This window comes from Cetorhinus maximus, unplaced genomic scaffold, assembly GCF_964194155.1.
Source record: "Cetorhinus maximus unplaced genomic scaffold, sCetMax3.hap1.1 HAP1_SCAFFOLD_58, whole genome shotgun sequence".
In the NCBI taxonomy this organism is placed as follows: domain Eukaryota; kingdom Metazoa; phylum Chordata; class Chondrichthyes; order Lamniformes; family Cetorhinidae; genus Cetorhinus; species Cetorhinus maximus.
Window position 1 is genome coordinate 1134540 of NW_027596104.1, and position 15336 is coordinate 1149875.

General features: G+C 48.2%; 1 protein-coding gene across 1 annotated transcript in view; it reads right to left on the reverse strand.

Annotated features, from left to right (window-relative positions):
* Nucleotides 1–15336, reverse strand: part of LOC144672830 (uncharacterized) — a 491943-nt gene that overhangs the window by 451466 nt on the left and 25141 nt on the right. Inside the window, exons 3-6 of the mRNA XM_078534810.1 lie at nucleotides 13989–14133; nucleotides 10440–10516; nucleotides 10182–10346; nucleotides 8146–8241 (exon numbers count right to left, since the gene is read on the reverse strand). Coding sequence (XP_078390936.1) covers nucleotides 8146–8241; nucleotides 10182–10346; nucleotides 10440–10516; nucleotides 13989–14133 — 483 coding nt within the window. The remainder of the gene's footprint in view (nucleotides 1–8145; nucleotides 8242–10181; nucleotides 10347–10439; nucleotides 10517–13988; nucleotides 14134–15336) is intronic.

Genomic DNA, 15336 nt, shown 5'->3' on the forward strand with positions numbered 1-15336 from the left:
GGGCGATGAGGGAAGGAGGACTGTGGACACCTGGAAATTTCAACCATTTAACATGAAGCTTCAGTGACCGTCACCCATTTTATGACATAAAGATAGTTTAAGTAGCTTAGAGTGGTATTTGTAGGTGTTAGGAGTGGATGTCAGTTTTAAAGTTTAAGTTTCATTTGTATTTCTGATTTTGAGTGTTAGGAAATGTCAAGTTGAGTTTCAGTTTCACTTTAAAATGGTGCTCTCATTCCTATTGAAAGTATATGACTTAATAAGCTAAGCAAACGCAAGAGCAGATAAAAACCGTGCTATTGCCCAGCAACAGTGGCCCAGAGACGCAGGTCACTCCCCCAGACACAAACAGAAGAAAAACTGCACCAGGTTGTTTGTGAGCCACTTGCCAAGCAGAAGTCACATAAAAGGGGAAGATAGTTAGTCCCAAGCTAAAATTGGATGAAAGTATCTACCAGAGGGACTGATGCAAAGGGGACAGATAAACAATCCAATTCTAAAGTGAAGGCCGCAACATCCAGGGCAGTGGAACAGAAGGAATGTCCAAGCAGGCCTTGTGGGCGAAGGAAGGGCAGGAACCTGGAATGGGTCCTGTTAATGAAGTTAAGGGGGAGGGGCAGAGCGAATGTATCAAATCTTCAGATTTAAAGAGACAAAAACTGCATAAATCAGACTTAAAGCCGAAAGGGCTTGTAAGAGGCAAGAATGACTGAAAAGATGGCTGAATGTCTGTATCTCTTTGCTAGGACATGTGAAGGTATTGCACTGTTATAGCTCATTCGGTGAGAGAGAGCACATGGAAGACAGCTTGGATGCATGTGGCGGCTCAGGGAAGAATAGCATCAGAAAGAGAGCTTGAAACCCGCAGCTGAAGAATTGTGGAAGGTGAACGAGAGAAAGCGCCAGTTTGGGAGAAGATTCCAAGCTGAGGTCTTGGATAGTGGAGAATGGGATTCTTCACATGAAAGACAGAGTGTGGTTAGCAGGGCAAGCCCTGGTGTGAAAGGTGCCTGGGAGAAGTTGATGAGAGATCCATAGCATCTGGTTGAGGTGGCATCTGTCACTTGATGCCAGGGTATAGTTTACATGATCACAGGGTGTCATAGTTTACATGGCCTGTGAACATACTGTGAAAATTAGAGTATGGGATAGCTTTGTATCTTGCGGTATCCTTACAAATCTATATATGTATAAATATATATATATATGTATATATATTTATTTATATATCATATGTGTGTATGTGTGTATATGTATATTATATATATACATATATATTATATATATATTACATATATATATATATTAATAAACATGTTATTATTGCGCTAAAAGTTCATCAGTTCACCCCTGTGACTCTGCTCAAAATCACACAGACTTCAGTCACGGCATCCCACACCCTCAGCAAGATATAGGATAAATCTCTGTGTCTGAGTCATTGTTGACTCACAATGAGTGAAGGATCAGCTTAGAAAGAACGCCACAGAGCAGATACCTAAGTCTAGAGACAAAGGTGAGATAGAGGATAGTCTCTCACTGGATTCTCTGGTAGATTGTTCCTAAGGTTCCTTAGTTGTCGATATCCCTCGATATGGAATAAAGGGTGAGAGAAAAGGGGCAATATGGTGATCCCCTTAAACAGCTCAACCTTATTTGCCAGAACTGTCTAGAGAACGTCAGGTAGCTGTGTTTATAACCTATCTGATGAATCTTCCGTCTGTCAACACAGACTGCGAACTAGGTAGAGGCTATAAATTCAATCAACACATTCGACTTCCCAAACTGACTCATTGCGAATCTTCACAGAGTCAGCATCCTACTCCCCTCAGCCACTACATCCCACTCCCCTCAGTCAATACATCCCACTCTCCTCAGTCACTGCATTCCACTCCATTCATTTACTACATCCCGCTCTCCTCAATCACAGCATCTCAGTCGCCACAGTCACTTCATCCCACTACCCTCAGTCACGACATTCCACTCACCTCAGTCACTACATCCCAGTCCCCTCAGTCACTACATCCATGTTACCTCAGTAACTACGTTTGAATACATTCAGGCCGTGAATGGAGTCTCCATCAGCCACTACAACTCATAAATTCTAGTTGCTACGGAAATAGGACATTTGCAGGTTGACAAGTAAAGTTGCTGATAATGGGAGAGAGAGACATAGAGAAATGTAGAAAGGTAACGATATAGAGAAAATGACAGATTGATAGATGCAGAGAGAGACAGAGTCAGAGATAAAAAAAAACACTGGGTGGTCAAAGGGAGAGACCGAGCGTTTCAGATGAAGATAAAGTATGAAATAGTCAATTACAATAAGTATATATTTTTTTAAAAAATGACTTTATACTCATGAGTGATAATAGAACAGATGAATTGGGCTGGATGAAGGAGGATGCAGAATGGTCGTGTGCAGAATGACCCCCAGAGTGGACCAATTGGTCAGAGTGGCCTATTCCTGTGGTGTAAATCCCACACCCTCAGTTCCAGCACACAGTGTCAGAATCTAACTCTCCTGTTATAACGTGCTGACCCTGTACCGATCGTTAGTAAGGAACACATAGAGTGCATATATAATTTCCACAGATACTTATAGATCGATCATAAGACCGGACTGTACTCCCCTCTCCTGAAGGGATAATTCAGAGGAAGACTGGAGATGGGGAATGACAATTTTTCGTCGGAGAATTCTTGCATTATTGAGAATAAGTGCCTCTCGGGGAGTGCACTTTGGGTAAAGAATGTTATTGATTTAATCCCACAAGACAGATACCTGCAGTGAAAGGCCCAGTACGTTTAGAAGGTGATTTCTCAGTGGATGTTTCAGTTGTTGAATCTTCGGGTTTCTGAATTGTGGAAGACCCTGGATATGTAGTAAATGAATATAAACAGACGTCAGCGCAGGAGTGAGAGAGAACCTGAACAGTAGATTTTACTGTCCAGTAAAACACAGATGCCAAGCTAAGTCTGAAACATTCGGCTCGGCGACAGCAGCAGACTGCCCAGATTCATAAATATGACCAGCCACAGTCACAGGATTGCAGCCCATCAATTTCTACATACCATTCCCCACGCTCAATAATACCACTCCCCTCAGACAATACAACAAACTGGCCTCAGTCAATGCACGCCATCCCGTCATCCACTGCATCTCAATACACTCAGTAAAAATATCCCAATTTCCTCAGTCTCAACTTCCCACTCCCCTCAAAAATTCAATCCCACTTCCCCACAAAACAACATTTCGAAGAGCATATGTGTGAAGATATTCTGGAGGATATTCCCTCCAGACTGACACCTGTCATTTCAGATCCTGTTTGGCTAGATGATGCAGGGACAGTGGATTCTCGAATCGACAGTTCCTCAGATTTTGGAGTTGCTGTTGTCCCTGGATCTGCAATGAAGTAAGGAGATATGGGAGATTGCAGACTGCACATCAGCTCAAGACAGCATTTACTTGTTAATAATGTTTGGAACATGATTCCACTCATTACTTATACTCTGTCACCCCCAGCTATAGCCCAATTACTAAAACCAACTCCCCTCAGTCACTGCATCCCACTCCCCGCAGCCAATGCATCCCACTCCCCAAAGTAAATTCTTCCCGCTCCCCGCAGTCATTGCATCCTACTCCCCTCAGGCACTGCATCTAAATATCCTCAATCAAGACATCACACTCCCCTGACTCACTACATCCCACTCCCCTCAGTCACTACATCCCTCTTCCCTCAGTCACTACATCCCACGTGCACCAGCAACTGCGTCCCACTCCCTCACTCACTACCTCCTATGCCCCTCAGTCACTACATCCCACTTCGCTCAAGCATTGCATCCCACTCCCCTCAGTCCCTACATCCCACACCACTCCATCAGTAATCTCACTCCCATAAGTCACTAAGTCGCACTCCCCTCAGTCACTGCATCCCACTACCACACATGCACCTCGATGATAACATCCCACTCCCCTCGGTCATGAAAATCCACTTCCCTCGGTCAGGAGATCCAACTCCCATCAGTTACTAGGACCCCCTCCCCTCAGTCAGGACATTCCATTCCCCTCAGGCACGACATCCCACTCTTCCCATTCACTAGATCCAATAACTCTCAGTGATTAATTTATTATCCCATCATTCACTGCTTCCCCATTCCCTCCGTCATTGCATCACACTCCCCACAGTCACGGAATGCCACATAATTCAGTCACTGCACCCCTCTCCCCCGAGTCATGGTATTCAACTCCCCACGGTCAATGCATCAGACACCCTTCAACCATTCCATCCCGCTCCTCTCAGGCACTACATTCCAGTTCCGTCAGTGTGAGATTTCAGAGATCAAAAGTGTCAAGATTTTCTGTAGAATATTGCCTCCAGACTGATACCTGTTAGTTCAGAAGCTGTTGGGCTGGATGATGCAGTAAAAGTATATTCACGAGTGGATTGTTCCTCAGATTTCAGAGTTGGTGTTGTCCCTTGTTCTGCAATGAGATAAGGAGACATGGGAGATTGCAGAGTGCAGATCACCTCAAGAGGTGATGTACTTGGTAGTAATGTTTAGAAAGTGATACAAATTTTTTAATCCTCTGTCTGAATCACGCCAATGTCAATCTCATGCATGGCTATACCCCAGTGACTGAAACCAATTCTCCTCAGGCACTGCACCCCGCTCCCTGCAGCCACTGCATTCCATTCCCTACCGCCACTGCATCCCACTGCTGTCAATATAAACAGAGGTCAGCGCGTGAGTGACAGAAAAGTTAAACAGTTCATACAAATGTTCAATAAATCACAGATGCCAATCTAAGTGTGAACTAGTCGGTTCGGCGACAGCACCACACTGCCCCGACTCATTATTGCGACCACCTACGGTCAAAGAATTCCAACACGTCAGTCTCTACATCTATCCCCGCGTTCAATAACCCTACTCTCCTCAGACAATACAGCACACTGGCCTCAGTCAATGCAACCCAATTATCTCATCCACTGAAAGTCATTCCCCGAAGTAAAAACATGCCAATCCACTCAGTCACTGCATACCGCTTCCCGCAGTCACTGCATCCCACTCCCCTCGGTCATGCATCCTACCCCCCTCAATCGCTGCATCACACTCTCCGCAGTCCCGGCAACTTATTTCCCTCAGTCGCTACATTCCACTCCACTCAGTCGCAGCATCAAACTCCAATCAGTCACTGCATCCCACACCCCTCAGTCATTGCATCCCACTCCCCTAAGAAACTGCAACCCACTCCCCTCAGTCAGTACATCGCGCTGCCCTCAGCCACTGCATCTCACTCTCCTCAGTCACTTTATCCCACTCTACTCAGTCACTGCATCCCACTCGCCACAATCAATGCATCCCACACCCCTCACACACTGCATCCCACTCCCCACACTCACTGCACCCCACTCCCCTCACTCACTACATCACACTCCCCTCACTCCCTGCATCACACTCCCCTCACTCACTGCATCACACTCCCCTCAGTCCCTGCATCTTACTTCCTTCAGTCGCTGCATTCCACTCCACTGAGTCCCAGCATGCAAATCCACTCAGGCACTGAATCCCACACCCATCGGCCATTGCATCCCACTCCCCGAAGTCATTGCATCCCACTCCCCTCAATCAGTGCATCCCGCTCCCTCAGCTGCTGCATTACAATCCACTCAGTCCCAGCATCCAACTCCACTAAGTCACTGCATCCCACACCCCTCAGTCATTGCATCCCACACCCCTCAGTCAATACATCCCCGCCCCTTAGTAACTTCATGAAACTCCCCTCAGTCAGTGCCTCGTACACTACTCAGTCACTGCTTCCCACTCCCCTCAGTCACTGCCTCCTTCTGACCACAGCCACTGCATCACACTCTCCTCAGTCATGGCATCATACTCCCCGAAGTCACTGCATACCACTCCCCTCAGTCACTGCCTCACACTCCACTCTGTAACTGTATCACACTCCCCTCAACCAGTACAACCCACTGCCCTCCGTCACTGCATCCCACTACTCTCAATATAAACAGAGGTCAGCACGGAAGTGACAGAGAATTAAGCAATTCACACTAATGTTCAATAAATCACAGATGCCAAACTAAGTGTGAACCAGTCGGCTCGGCAACAGCACCACACTGCCCGATTCATAAATGCGACCACCTAAAGTCTCAGAATTCCAGCACGTCAGTCTCCACATCTCTCCCCGCGTTCAATAATCCTACTCTCCTCAGACAATACAGCACAATGGCCTCAGTCAATGCAGCCCAATGAACTATCCACTGAAAGTCATTTCCCTCAGTAAAAACTTCCCAATCAACTCAGTCACTGCATACCGCTACCTGCAATCACTGCATCCCACTCCCCTCAGTCATGCATTCTTCCCCCCTCAATCGTTGCATCCCACTCTACGCAGTTCCTGCATTCTAACTCCCTCAGTCGCTACATTTCACTCCATTCAGTCCCAGCATCCAACTTCACTCAATCACTGCATCCCACACACCTCAGTAATTTCATCCCACTCCCCTAAGTCACTGCATCACACTCCCCTCAGTCACTGCATCACACTCCCCTAAGTCACTACATCCCACTCCCCTCAGTCAATAGATCCCACTCCCCTTGGTAACTTCTTTCCACACCCCTCAGTCAATGCCTCCTATGCCCCTCAGTCACTGCATCACACTACCCTCAGTCACAACCTCGTAGCCTCCACAGCTACAGCATCACATGCCCCTCAGTCACTGGATCGCACTCCCCTCCGCCACGACATCATACTCCCCTCAGTCACTGTATCACATTCACCTCAACCAGTACATCCCAATCCGCTCCAACACTAAATCCCAATTCCTTCTGTAACAACGCCCCTACTCCCCTCAGTCACCATATCCCACTTCCTTCAGTCACTGCATACCACTTCGTTCAGGATGAGATTTCTGAGATCAAATGTGTAAATATTTTCTTTAGATTATTCCCTGCAGATTGGTACCTTCTAGTTCAGATGTGGTTGGGCTCGTTGATGCAGTTACACTGGATTTTCCGGTCGTCTGCGCCTCTGATTCTGGAGTTGTTCTTGTCCCTGGATATGCAATGAAGGAAGGAGGGTTTACAGATTGCAGAATGCAGATCACCTCAAGATATCATTTACTTGGTTGGAAAGTTTAGAAAATTATTCACTTCATTATTTAAACAGACTGAAACCGATGTCACTCTGTCACTCCTGGCTATAACCCAGTAACTGAAACACATTCCCCTCATTCACTGAAAAACACTCCCCTCAGCCACTGTATCTCACTCCTCTCCGTCACTGCATCCCAAGCTCCTCCGTCAATGCATCATAATCCCTTAAGTCACTTCATCCCACTCCCCTCAATCTCTACATCCCACTCTGCTCCGTCACTTCATCACAATTCCTTCACTCACTGCATCGCTATCCCTTCAATCACTGCATCCCACTCCCATCAGAAAATTAACAGATATCAGCGCATGAGTGACCGTAAACCTGAAGAGTGCATATTAGTGTTCAGTAAAACACAGATGCCAATCTAAGGATGAACCAATCGTCTCGAAGACAGCACGACACTACACCCATTCATAAATATGACCACTGAGAGTAACAGAATTCCATCACCCTACTCTGTACATCCCACTCCCTGCGTTCAATAATCCCACTCCTCTCAGAAAATACAACACACTGGCCGCAGCCTAAGCACCACAATCCACTCCACTAAGTAAAAACATTTCAATCCCCTAATTCACTGCATCTCACACCTCTCATTTGCATCACACTCCCCTAAACAACTCCATCACACTCCATCAGCCACTGCATCAATGTCCCCCCATTCACGTTATCCCATTCTATCAGTCACTGCATCCCACTCCTATCATTCACTGCATCCAGGTCCCCTCATTCACGGCGTCCCACTCGCCTCAGTCACTACATCCAGCTCCCCACAGTCACTGCTTCCGACATCCCTCAGTCACTGTATCCCACTCCCCTTATTCACTGCATCTCACTCTCCACGGTCACTGCATCAGACACACTTCAGTCACTGCATCCCGCTCCCCTCACTCAGTACATTCCAGTTCGTTCAGTGTGAGATTTCAGAGGTCAAACGTGTGAGGATTTTGTGTAGACATTTCCCTCCAGACTGATACCTGTTATTGCAGATCCCGTTGGGCTCGATGATGCAGTGACATTGTATTCAGGAGTCGACTGTTCCTCAGGTTTCAGAGTTGGTGTTGTCCCTGGATCTGCAATGATTTAATGAGACATGGGAGATTGCAGACTGCAGCTCACCTCAAGAGAGCATGTACTTGTTAATTATGTTAAGAACATCATTCAATTCATTAGATATTTCCTGTCACTCCTCGCTATACCCAAATTAGTAAAACACAATCCCCTCAGGCATTGCATCCCTCTCCCTGCATCCAATGCAGCCAACTCCCCTCAGTAACTGCATTCCTCTCCCCGCAAAACATTACATCCTGTTCCACTCAGGCACTGCGTCTCAATCCCCTCAATCACGACATCCCACTCCCCTGAATGACGACATCCCACTCTCATTACTCAGTACATCCCACCCGCCTCAGGCACTACATCCCCCTCAGCCTGAGGAGAAATGTGCATGGCCGCACCACCTGGAGACCTTCCAGTGCAGGCCTGCGCTGTTAGAGCTACTGAAGAGACGTCCCCTTTTTGCAGAACTCGCTTGCGTGTGGCAGACACGTTTTTATGCCCCATCCACTTTAAGGAGCCTGGGTGAAGGTTAGTGAGTAAGGTGTGATGTGCGGTAGATGGTGGATGTGTAAATGGGGTGGGTTTGGATTGTAAGAGGGCTCGGCTGAGTGTGGAGGTTCTGGGGGGAATGGGGCTTTGATGGGCGTGGGTGACTGGGGTCCTTTGAGAGGCGAAGTGGTCAGTGGCTCTCCAGACAAGTTGTTGGGGTTGGAGCTGGGGGTAGCCTGAAGATGGGGGTGATTGTCATGCGGCTGGTGGGGGTGTAGTCAGGAAATAGGGAGGTTAGCCGTGAGATTTGGGAGGACACAGTGAGAGGGTGTAGCCACGGTGGGAAGGTAATTGTGGGTTACTCGATGGTGTGTGTGGGGGTAGTCAGTTGTAGGGAATGGGGACCTTAATCAGGGGTTTCGTTGTTGGTCAGGCTTGGAAGGTAGTCAGAGCCTGCGGAGATGGTCGGGGGAGCGCTGTTGGGGTTTGGGGAGGTGATCCAGAGGTCAGTAGTTTATCACAGTGCATCCGGGGTCAGGGTGGAAGAGGAGGCGTCCAGCGCGGGGGTCAGTGCTACGAGAAAAGAGCATCTTTTCTGGGTAATTATTCAACTACGAGAGTCAAAACGATCCAAACTCCTCAACTTAAATCGGATAATCAGATTGTTCCTGGTGCTGGCTAATTGTCCAGCGTAATTTCAAACTTCCTGTGCAATTTCCGTGCAGCCTTCACCTGGGGACTTCCAGGGGCTTCCCCAGTGAATTTTTTTGGGGTATCTCCCGGGAGCGAGGCCGCCCGCCTGCCGAAGATGGAATATTCTATTGGATTTTACCAGAGAGTTTTGCGTAGAGTCCCAGCAACGGGTAGCAGCCGATCATAACTTTAATCCTCACGGGCATGAGTGTGCTTCGGAAATTCCACTGGGTCCCCGCACATTTCCCCATTTGCACCCAAAGTTACACGGTTCTGAGACCAGAAAATTCGGGCCCTTATTTTGGTGCCGAAATTCTTGATGGTCATGCACCCCCAAGAACATGGTCCACAGTTCACTACCACAGCCGCAACACCGCATCTCAATAATATTCCTACGAGGCCCTCAACCATCAAATTACTCTCTACTCCTCCAATTCCAGATCCCCAACATTGACAAGCGTGTGTTCAGCTGCCTGGGATTTAAGCATTGTTAATCCCTCCATAAACCAATCTCCCTCTTCCCTCCTCTCTACCCCTGTTGCACTCACTAAAACCTATGACTTTATCAAGCGGTGGGCTGTTTATTGACCGTGATGGAAACAGAGTCTGATTCGGTTCCCTATAGTTCTGCTAAAAAGTTTAATTTATTTTTCCGGTCATTATTCCTTGTGGTTCTTGCAGCAATGAGGAGCAGGCGGAACATTGTTATTTCAGTGAGTGATCTGGCACATCCAGAGCCACCCTCCTGGGTCATTTATAAACAGCAATGTACCTGTGCAATAAGCAGCATCACATCCTGGCACCGGCTTCAGCTCGTAAACGAAGTAACTGCTGCAGTTTTTAATCTTTATCTCTCGGGTCCAGAAGCAGCGATTTTCACCCGAGGTAAAACAAACTGTCCTGGTTACTTCCCCCTGTCCCACGGTGGGATGTGAACCTGAAATTACGTTTATAGATATTGAAGGATGGAACCAATGTGAACAGTGCTGGACAGTGAATGTAAATCTGATATTATAAAGTCTGAACACACCATTTAACCAGCCTGAAGAGGTTGTGGAACAGCTGCCGAATGGGATGAGTGTGTCCGGAATCTTCAATCCACCAGAACTGAAACATCAATCAGAGAATCATAGGATTAAGGGATGCACAGCTCAGAATGAGGCCACTAGTTCCACCATGTCCCAACTAAGCTCTTTGAAAGATCTGTCCCATTAATCCAAGTCCCCTTCTGTTCCACCTCATTGAACTGAAAATCTCCCATTCCAGGAATGACACAGACTGGGAGCGAGCTACAGACCTGCTGAATGGGAAGCGAGCTGCACATGCGCAGTGTAACTAATTAGGGGCCCATATGTAGCGAGAACTAAGAGTGACAGGGAGAGTTACCCGAGGGAGTGGGGACAGGGAGAGGTCACCGAGTGAGCGGGGACAGGCAGAGGTCCCCGAGGGAGAGGGATCGGGGAGATGTACCAGAGGGAGTGGGGACGGGGAGAAGTCGCCGAGAGCGTGGGGCCGTGGAGTGTTCCCAGAGGGAGCGGGGACGTGGAGTGGTCACCGGGGGTGAGGGGCTGGGGAGAGTTCCCTGTAGGGGAGTTGGAGGGGGAGAGGTCCCCGATGGAGAGGGAACAGGGAGAGGTAAATGAGGGAGAGGTGACATGAGTTTTCCCAGAGGGAGAGGGAAGAAGGATGGACACCGAGGGAAGGGAAAAAGGTGTGGTCACTGAAGGAGAAGGGGCGGGGAGAGGTCCTCGAATGAGAGGGAAAAAGCAATGGGGACAGGGAGATACTCCCGGTGGAGAAGGGATGGGGAGCGGTCCCCGAGGGATATGCAGCAGGGAGAGGTCACCAACTGAGAGGAAACAGTGAGAGGTTCCGGTGGGAGATCGGGCGGGGAGAGTTCCCAGAGTGAGCGGGGATGGGGAGAGGTCCCCCAGAGAGTGGGGAAGGGTAAAGGGACCGGATGGGGATTGGGGATGTAGAGGTGCCCGATGATGAGGGAACATAGGGAGGTTAGTTTGAGAGAAGGGATGGGTTGCGGTCCTTGATCGAGAGGGAAAAGGCAGTAGGGCAGGCAGGTGTTCCCGATGGATAGGGAATAGAGAGTTCCCCGAGGGGTAGGGAATATGGAGAGGTCCCCAAGCGAGATGGAACAGGGCGAAGTCCCCGAGAGTGAGGGCGTGGGTGAGAGGTGCCCGAGGGAAAGTTAACAGGGAGAGTACCCAGAGGAATAGGGCAGAGGGAGAGTTTCCCGAAGGAGAGGGGACAGAGAGATGTACTCGCAGCAGAGGGATCAGGGAGAGGTGACTGAGGGAGAGAGAAAGCAGAGAGGTCCCCTTGTGAGAGGGGACAGGGTTATTTCCCCGTGGAAGAGGGGACGAGAAAACGTCCCCAAGGGAGATGGGGTGGGGAGAGGTGCCCGAGGGCGTGGAAACAGGGTGAGTTCCCAGAGGTAGTGGGGATAGGGAGTGGTCGCCGTGGGAGAGCGGATGGGGAGAGTTTCACGTCGGAGATGGGACGGGGAGAGGTCCTCGATGGAGGGGTGAGGGGGGCTGTTCACCAAGAGAGAGGCGATGGATACAGTTCCTCGCGGGATAGAGGATGGGTACAGGTCCCGAGGGACAGGGGAAAAGGAGAGGACCCCATGGGCGTGGGGACGGGAAGAGGTCCACGAAGGAGAGGTTGCGGGGTCAGGTCCCCGAGGTACAGGGGATGGGGAGATGTCTTTCATGTAGAGAGGTCCCCGAGGGAGAGTGGTCAGTGAGAGGTCCTCTAAGGAGTAGGGATGGGAACAGGTCCACGAAGGAGATTGTGCGGGATCTGTGGTCCGAGGTAAATGGGACGGGGAGATTTCATCGATGTAGAGAACTGCCCGAGAGAGAGGCCTCCCGACGGCGAACGGCCACGGTTCCCTGGCCGAAGTCGAGGGGCCGCGTGGGGTGAGGGAGTGTTCCCAATCAGGGAGCGGGCAGGGAGACGGGACACCGAGAGGATCCTAGATCATAACGAGGTTCAAATTCACATTGTACTTGTTTTTTATATCAATGACTTTCAATCTCTATCTCCTGGTTCCCGATTATTTTTGCAATGTTAGCAATCTCCCCTTTTCTACTCTATTCACTCCATTCATGTATTTGAACACATCTGCTAAACCTCTCCGTTCCCATTCTCTGCCCGAGCGAGAACAATCCGTGTTTCTCCCCCTGTAGCTGGAGATCCCCCACCCCATCCCATATCCCATCCACAGCACCCCCCTCCCCCAAATCCTCCCCCTCATCCATCCAAATCCTGGAGCCATTCCGGTGAACCCCCTCTATTCCCTGTTCAACGCCTTGACTCCATCATGAAAGTGTGGTGTCAGTAATCGATACATTACTTGAGATGAAGCCTTGTCCCAGGTTTTTAAAAAAATACTTTGAGATGTGGGAACCGTTGACCAGCATTATTGCCGATCCCTAATTGCTCTTAAGAAGGTGGTGTTGAGCCGCCTGCTTGAACCGCTGCATCCCATGTGATTTAGGTACACCCACAGTGCTGTTAGGGTGTGAGTTATAGGGCATTGACCGAGCGACTGTGAAGGAACGGCCGATATATTTCCAAGTCAGAATGTTGAGTGAGTTGGACGGAAACGTCTAGATGACGGTTTTCCCATGTGTCTGCTGCCCTTGTCCTTCAAGGTGTTTGGGGCCGTGCGTTTGGATGGTGCTGTCTAAGGTGCCTTGGTAAGATTCCGCAGTGCATCTTGTAGATGGTCACACTGCTGCCGCTGCCGGTCGATGGTGGAAAGAGTGAACGTTTACGGTGCTGGATGAGGTGCCAATCAAGCGGGGCTGCTTTGTCCTGCATGGACTTGATCTTCTTGAGTTGTTGGAGATGCACTTATCCAGGCAAATGGAGAACATTCCATCACACTCCTGATTTGTGTTTTGTGGATGTGGAACAATGCCTTGTGGACTGGCATTGTGGAGTATGGAGGGTGCTCAGTGGGGACTTAATCAGTTAGCTTATAGTGGGGGAATTGAACGATGGTAAAGCCTTTGGGTGTCAAGGGCAGAAGGTTAGATTCTGTCTTATTGGTGATGGTAATTGCCTGGCGATTGTATGGCGCTACTCTCCACTTATGGTGTGGTTGTGGCACAGTGCTATTATCAGTAAACGAGTGACCCAGTGAGCCAGGCTCATGTCCTCGGGACAAAGGCTCAAGTCCAATCACTGCAGCTATTAAATTAAATGCAAATAATTCATCTGGAATATAAAGCTAGTCACAGTAACTGTGCGACCGTGAAGCCAACGAGCATTGCCGGAACAATTCATCTGGTTCATCTTTCGGAAGGAAATCTGCCGTGCTTACCTGAACTGGCCTGCATGTGACTCCTGACCTACAGCGATGTGCTCGAGTCGGAAATGACCGAGCAATCCGCTCAGTTGTATCAAACCGCTATCTACAAAAGGCAAATTCATTTGCTTTTGTTCTCTATTTCCCAGTGATATTATAGATGATCTGTGCCTCTCTCCACTTGTTGCTTCTGCACTCACTTTCATATGTTTCCCTAGTTTATCAGAATGTATACCTGCACATTACCTTTTAAATTGGTACCATCCTTCCTGAAGTTTGTCATCACACATCCACTGGCCAGTGCACTCAGTCCATTTACAATCGATGCTCCTCCAGGCCTGGTCCAGGACGGTGTGATTTGCACAAGGGTCAGTGAGTGCCGAATCTGCGACTGAGGGACAAAATATGATTCACGTTATTATAAAACATAGTTGAAGTTACACAGCGAATTAATTGTAAACCCCAAAGCAGCAATAGCCCCATTTTTACTCACCCCCTGCTTGAAAATTTCGCAAATTCAGCTTGGAATCATTCCTACTTCTCTGAACCAGGTGTCCATCTGTCTCACAGCTCAACTTCCCCATCTCACACACTGCTCAGAGACAGTATTCCCTATTCTAGATTAACCATTCATACTCATTTAACAGAAAATAACAATAGCCTCAGCATCAACTCAACCGAAAAGAAACTCGGCGAATATTCACTGAAAGATATCATTGATTATCACATTCCCCAGGTGAACACTGAGTACAGTCGGTGAGGGACACCCGATGGTCAGTGAGGAATACCCTGAGCTATCTCAGTCCCCAGGTGAAAGCTGAGTACAGTCGGTGAGGGACACCCGATGGTCAGTGAGGAATACCCTGAGCTATCTCAGCCCTCAAGAAAAATTAGATTCTGAATCAGATTCTGTTATGTCTGTTTCATCTCTAAAATATACAGTAAACCTGGAATAAACTAATACTGAATTGATATATAGATTGGGTGCTTGCTGTAAACCGTATTTTCGTAATGCATTAGACGAACTAAATAATATATTTACGATTTAAATGCTGAAAGTAAGGAATGTAAAGTTAAATTTCGGGTTGGAATTGAAACATAGTTAAATGTTAAGGGGAAATGTAAACAAACACATATGTAACTGACGATTGCAATGCACAAATCGATAAATATTAGAATTATAATAAAAAACTACATCTAAATAGAAGCAATGCAGACAAATAACAATGACGTTTACATTAAATATCAGCCTATTTGTATAAATAACAGTGTTTTACAGAGGTTAGCAAACAGTGTTGTGACCCTTGCCCTACCTGACACATATTAATGAGCCCGTATGTACAGAGCAGATTCTCAAAGAATTGTGGACATTGCAACACTTGAATGCTTTGTGATATCTAAGGAGGATGGTGCAGAAAAGCCTTGTCCAGCTGGAGGCCCGCGGGCCGGATTACAGACCTCGGATCCTCTGGGCTCGGCCCGACAAACATCTTGGACTTTCAAATTTCTCAGATGTCAACAATGCGGTGGAGCTGCTCATCCATTCACAGACTGGCTCCTCCATGCATTTGTTCACCAGTGAGCCTATCAGCAG